Source organism: Oncorhynchus masou, unplaced genomic scaffold (assembly GCF_036934945.1).
Source record: "Oncorhynchus masou masou isolate Uvic2021 unplaced genomic scaffold, UVic_Omas_1.1 unplaced_scaffold_3290, whole genome shotgun sequence".
Lineage (NCBI taxonomy): Eukaryota > Metazoa > Chordata > Actinopteri > Salmoniformes > Salmonidae > Oncorhynchus > Oncorhynchus masou.
The window spans coordinates 22501-29162 of record NW_027009703.1 but is presented as its reverse complement, the minus strand read 5'-3'; the positions used below and the strand labels follow the sequence as shown (position 1 = coordinate 29162).

At 47.3% G+C, this 6662-nt stretch overlaps 1 protein-coding gene across 1 annotated transcript in view; it reads left to right on the top strand.

The window, feature by feature from the left end:
* Positions 1–912: 912 nt before the first annotated feature.
* The window catches only part of LOC135534359 (sodium-dependent neutral amino acid transporter SLC6A17-like), a gene marked incomplete at its 5' end in the record, with an annotated part of 7060 nt that continues 1310 nt past the window's right edge, over positions 913–6662 (top strand). Inside the window, 4 exons of the mRNA XM_064961385.1 lie at positions 913–1154; positions 2096–2288; positions 4676–4871; positions 6638–6662. The exon at positions 6638–6662 is cut by the window's right edge and continues 135 nt beyond it. Of these exons, the coding sequence (XP_064817457.1) occupies positions 913–1154; positions 2096–2288; positions 4676–4871; positions 6638–6662 (656 nt within the window). The remainder of the gene's footprint in view (positions 1155–2095; positions 2289–4675; positions 4872–6637) is intronic.

Here is a 6662-nt window from a genome sequence, read left to right as displayed (position 1 = left end):
CCTGACACGTTAACCTCAGTCTGACACGCTAACCTCAGTCTGACACGCTAACCTCAGTCTGACGCGCTAACCTCAGTCTGACGCGCTAACCCCAGTATCAAACACGCGGTTAAATCATCACAGACTCAGCCTGGAGACATAAGAGAGCATTGTTCCAGAGCCCACATACTGAGAGGAGACAAATGTTTCCTGATAGGTCCGTGTGTGTTTGTCTGTCTGGACTGGATTCTATGTAAGGATAGGAAACTCTAGTCGCAGTGCAGTGTTTGTCCTGTGTATTTTGTTCCTCATCCTTGATTTATAATGTGGATTAGGGATATGCTTTATATGAAGGACACTCAACTGTCATTAATTAATGGATTCAGAGCCTCTGTACTGTACTGTACTGTACCATACCCTTCATTTACTGTGTGTCATTAGTATTCACTTGACTGAAAATATGAATGCGTGGTTGTTGTCGCCCTCTAAAGGCTGACTGAGGTACTCATGTGTAATAATGTATTTTTCCTCCAAAGGTAGACATTTGCCAGAAATGATTGTGTGTGGAGCATTTAGTTGTTGACCTTTGCCCCCTCTACCCCCCCCCGCCCCGATCTCTAACCTCAAATAGGCTACCTGCCACCTATTTGAGGTTAGAGATCGGGGGTAGAGGGGGCAAAGGTCAACAACTAAATGCTCCACACACAATCATAGGTAGCCTAGTGGTTAGAGTGTTGGACCAGTAACTGAAAGGTTGCTGGTTTGAATACCTGCGCCAACAACATAAGAACAAATCTGTTGATGTGCCCTTGAGCAAGTCACTTCACCCTAATTTTCTCCGGGCGCTGTACTACTATGGCTGACCCTGTAACACAGCACATTTCTGGTGTACGTGACAATAAAACCTACTTTATTTTGACATCTTAACCCCAGTTGGAAAAGATGCTGGAGCCCCAGGTTTGGAGGGAGGCAGCGACCCAGGTGTTCTTCGCTCTGGGCCTTGGGTTCGGAGGGGTCATAGCCTTCTCCAGCTACAACAAACGGGACAACAACTGTCACTTTGACGCAGCGCTGGTCTCTATCATCAACTTCATCACCTCCATCCTGGCTACGCTGGTGGTGTTCGCCGTGCTGGGGTTCAAGGCCAACATCATGAACGAGAAATGTGTTGTGGAGTGAGTATATCTAGCCTGGTCACAGATCTATTTGTGCTGTCTTCTGATCCCCGACCTGTTTGTGCTGTCTTCTGATCCCAGACCTGTTTGTGCTGTCTTCTGATCCCAGACCTGTTTGTGCTGTCTTCTGATCCCAGATCTATTTGTGCTGTCTTCTGATCCCAGACCTGTTTGTGCTGTCTTCTGATCCCAGATCTATTTGTGCTGTCTTCTGATCCCAGACCTGTTTGTGCTGTCTTCTGATCCCAGACCTGTTTGTGCTGTCTTCTGATCCCAGATCTATTTGTGCTGTCTTCTGATCCCAGACCTGTTTGTGCTGTGTTCTGATCCCAGACCTGTTTGTGCTGTCTTCTGATCCTAGACCTGTTTGTGCTGTCTTCTGATCCCAGATCTGTTTACGCTGTGTTCTGATCCCAGACCTGTTTATGCCGTGTTCTGATCCCAGATCTGTTTACGCTGTGTTCTGATCCCAGATCTGTTTATGCAACTGTATGTAAATCAAATGTAAATCTGCTGTCCACTCAGTCGTTCCTCTTGTCTTTACGTTTGAATCCATCATGGGACAATTTATGTCTGTTTTGCAGTGCATAGTAATTCTAAAAAGCTTAAAGGCCAAGATTCAATCCAACGCAGGACTAATGACCTGGGCACAGCAATAAACTTTTACAAACAATCCACCAGACATGGGCTGAGATGGGATCTCTGTAAACACTGCAGATGTTGGCTCAGGCATAAAAACACTTCAAAGTAAAGTGTACAGATTGTTAATCTGTGTTTGTTTGAATTCGATCTCACTCTTGTCAACAGAGAACTCACCCAAACTCAAATCATTTAATCAAACTCAAATAGCATAACCAATCGCATATGGTCATTGTAAAATAGATTAGGTTCTTCTTTCAATACTAACCTTACACTCCTCTCCTCTCTCCTCCTGTCTACAGGAATGCAGAGAAGATCCTAGGTTACCTTAAGTCAGGTGTGTTGAGTCTTGAGCTGATCCCTCCCCACGTCAACTTCTCTCACCTGTCAGCTGTGGACTATCAGGAGATGTATGGAGTGATCAAGACTGTCAGGGAGGACAGCTTCGATCAGCTAGGACTGGACCCCTGTATACTGGAGGATGAACTCAACAAGGTATGTTGGGACTGGACCCCTGTATACTGGAGGATGAACTCAACAAGGTATGTTGGGACTGGACCCCTGTATACTGGAGGATGAACTCAACAAGGTATGTTGGGACTGGACCCCTGTATACTGGAGGATGAACTCAACAAGGTATGTTGGGACTGGACCCCTGTATACTGGAGGATGAACTCAACAAGGTATGTTGGGACTGGACCCCTGTATACTGGAGGATGAACTCAACAAGGTATGTTGGGACTGGACCCCTGTATACTGGAGGATGAACTCAACAAGGTATGTTGGGACTGGACCCCTGTATACTGGAGGATGAACTCAACAAGGTATGTTGGCCATGGGGTAAGTTGAGCCGATGGGCATGGGGTAAGTTGAGCCGATGGGCATGGGGTAAGTTGAGCCAATGGACATGGGGTAAGTTGAGCCGATGGGCATGGGGTAAGTTGAGCCAATGGGCATGGGGTAAGTTGAGCCAATGGGCATGGGGTAAGTTGAGCCAATGGACATGGGGTAAGTTGAGCCGATGGGCATGGGGTAAGTTGAGCCAATGGGCATGGGGTAAGTTGAGCCGATGGGCATGGGGTAAGTTGAGCCAATGGACATGGGGTAAGTTGAGCCAATGGACATGGGGTAAGTTGAGCCAATGGACATGGGGTAAGTTGAGCCGATGGGCATGGGGTAAGTTGAGCCAATGGGCATGGGGTAAGTTGAGCCAATGGGCATGGGGTAAGTTGAGCCAATGGACATGGGGTAAGTTGAGCCGATGGGCATGGGGTAGGTAAGTTGAGCCAATGGGCATGGGGTAAGTTGAGCTGTTGGCCATGGGGTAAGTTGAGCCAATGGGCATGGGGTAAGTTGAGCCAATGGGCATGGGGTAAGTTGAGCCAATGGGCATGGGGTAAGTTGAGCCAATGGGCATGGGGTAAGTTGAGCCGTTGGCCATGGGGTAAGTTGAGCCAATGGACATGGGGTAAGTTGAGCCAATGGGCATGGGGTAAGTTGAGCCAATGGGCATGGGGTAAGTTGAGCCAATGGGCATGGGGTAAGTTGAGCCAATGGGCATGGGGTAAGTTGAGCCAATGGACATGGGGTAAGTTGAGCTGTTGGCCATGGGGTAAGTTGAGCCAATGGCCATGGGGTAAGTTGAGCCAATGGCCATGGGGTAAGTTGAGCCAATGGCCATGGGGTAAGTTGAGCCAATGGCCATGGGGTAAGTTGAGCCGTTGGCCATGGGGTAAGTTGAGCCGTTGGCCATGGGGTAAGTTGAGCTGTTGGCCATGGGGTAAGTTGAGCCAATGGCCATGGGGTAAGTTGAGCCGTTGGCCATGGGGTAAGTTGAGCCGTTGGCCATGGGGTAAGTTGAGCCAATGGCCATGGGGTAAGTTGAGCCAATGGCCATGGGGTAAGTTGAGCCAATGGCCATGGGGTAAGTTGAGCCAATGGCCATGGGGTAAGTTGAGCCGTTGGCCATAGGGTAAGTTGAGCCAATGGCCATGGGGTAAGTTGAGCCGTTGGCCATGGGGTAAGTTGAGCTGTTGGCCATGGGGTAGGCACAGTGATGATGAAACCCATTAAATTGCTGGGAGATTATACATGGAGCGTGCAACTTTATTTATTTTGGTAGTTTATGGTAAATGAAGATAGACATGATTTTGAAAAGGCAGTGGTAATATTTCAAGGCGTATCTTACCCTGTCCTGAGGCTCAGTTTACCGCAGCTCAATGTACCCCATTTACCCCGGTGTAAATTGTGCCAGGAGACCACTTTTTTTGGACAAGCTATGTTTTCAAAACTGCCACAATAAACTGTCATGTTTACATTATTATTTCAAGGGATAAAAAACCATCCTGAAATACATGTAGATATCTCTGTTAGAAAGAATATCGCTTGACGGAGTGATGCTGAATGGAAAATATGGCTCAACTTACCCCACTCTACCCTACATAAAACATCTGTTGGTCTCTCTCTCTCTCTCTCTCTCTGTCTCTCTCTCTCTCTCTCTCTCTCTCTCTCTCTGTCTCTCTCTCTGTCTCTCTCTCTCTCTCTCTCTCTCTCTCTCTCTCTCTCTCTCTCTCTCTGTCTCTCTCTCTGTCTCTCTCTCTCTCTGTCTCTCTCTCTGTCTCTCTCTCTCTGTGTCTCTCTCTCTGTCTCTCTCTCTCTCTCTCTATCTATCTCTCTCTTTCTCTCTTTCTCTGTCTCTCTCTCTATCTCTCTCTCTGTCTCTCTCTCTGTCTCTCTCTCTGTCTCTCTCTCTGTCTCTTTCTCTCCCTCTCTCTCTCTCTATCTCTCTATCTCTCTCTTTCTCTCTGTCTCTCTCTCTGTCTCTCTCTGTCTCTCTCTCTCTCTCTCTCTCTCTCTCTCTCCCTCCCTCTCTCTTTCTCCAGGCAGTGCAGGGTACAGGCCTGGCCTTCATTGCCTTCACTGAGGCCATGACCCACTTCCCTGCCTCTCCCTTCTGGTCCGTCATGTTCTTCTTCATGCTGATTAACCTGGGGCTGGGGTCCATGATCGGCACCATGACAGGGATCACCACACCTGTACTGGACGCTTTCCCCAAGATCCGCAAGGAATTCCTCTGTGGTGAGGCTTCTATTGATTGGTTGGTTGTTTGATTGGTATCGATAGATTGATTATTTATCAGTCATTAGTCAAAGGTCTGTTGGAATCAGCCAATGGCTGTTGGGTGGGGAGGGGGGTCCTGCAATTACCATGAGCCCATCTTCCCCAATTAAAGTGGCACCAACATCCTGTGGTCTCTGGATGAGCCTTCCGGGTCGGGGGACGGAGCAAATCCTGTACCAGGCTGTGTTGCAACCGGTCAGGACGCTCTTGATAGTGCAGCGGTAGGTTTTGGAGAGGATGGCCGAATTTCTTCAGACGCCTTTAGGAAGTAGAGACGCTGTTGTGCCCTCTTGACCAGAGTGGTGGAGGTGTTGGTCCATGGTGACAGGATGGTGGTGTTGGTCCATGTTAAGTCCTCAGTGATGTGGACGCTGAGGGACTGACTCTCCCTACTGCAGTCCTGTTGATGAGGATGGTGGTGTTGGTCCATGTTGGTCCATGTCAAGTCCTCGGTGATGTGGACGATGAGGAACTGACTCTCTCTACTGCAGTCCCGTTGATGAGGATGGTGGTGTTGGTCCATGTTGGTCCATGTTAAGTCCTCAGTGATGTGGACGCTGAGGAACTGACTCTCTGCTGACATTGAGGGAGAGGTTTTGTTGTCCTGGCACCAGAATGCCAGTTCACTTACCTCCTCCCTATGACTCGTCATTGTTGGTTATCAGGCCTATAACCGTGGTGTCGTCAGCAAACTTAATGACGGAGTTAATGTCCTATATTAAGAGTTGATGTCCTGTATTAAGAGTTAATGTCCTGTATTAAGAGTTAATGTCCTATATTAAGAGTTAATGTCCTGTATTAAGAGTTAATGTCCTGTATTAAGAGTTAATGTCCTGTATTAAGAGTTAATGTCCTGTATTAAGAGTTGATGTCCTGTATTAAGAGTTAATGTCCTGTATTAAGAGTTAATGTCCTGTATTAAGAGTTAATGTCCTGTATTAAGAGTTAATGTCCTATATTAAGAGTTAATGTCCTGTATTAAGAGTTAATGTCCTATATTAAGAGTTAATGTCCTGTATTAAGAGTTAATGTCCTGTATTAAGAGTTAATGTCCTGTATTAAGAGTTAATGTCCTGTATTAAGAGTTAATGTCCTGTATTCAGAGTGTAAAGGAAGTGTTGTTCCCAATCCTCACAGCCTGTGGTCGGCCCGTTAGGAGGTCCATGATCCAGTTGCAGAGGGTGGTGTCCAGACCCAGGGCTCTGAGCTTGGTGATGACCTTAGAGGGAAACAATAATGTTGAGTACTGAACTGTAGTCAATGAACAGCATTCTCACATAGGTGTTCCTCTTGTTCAGATGTGTTAGGGCAGTGTGAATACTGATAATTGATCTGATGAAGAGTGGACCTTCCTCTCTCAATGGGCTGTTGCGTCGTAGCCTTCTTTTGTGGTCTGTATGTTTGATTATTCATGTATCCTCCTCTTCCTCCTCCTTCTTCTTCCTCATTCACTCTTCCTCCTTTTCCTCCTTATTACTCCTTATTCCTCATCTTCCTCCTCCTTCTTTCTTCCTCCTCCTTCTTCATCATTCTCTCTTCCCCCTCTTCCTCCTTATTCCTCTCGTCCTCCTCTTCCTTCTATTCCTCCTCTTCCTCTTCCTCCTCCTTCTCTTTTTGTCCTCTTCCTCCTTATTCCTTCTCTTCCTCCTTCTCTCTTCCTCCTCTTCCTCCTCTTCCTCTTCCTCCTCCTTCTCTCTTCCTCCTCTTCCTCCTTCTCTTCTCAGTTGGTTGTTGCATTGTTGCGTTCTT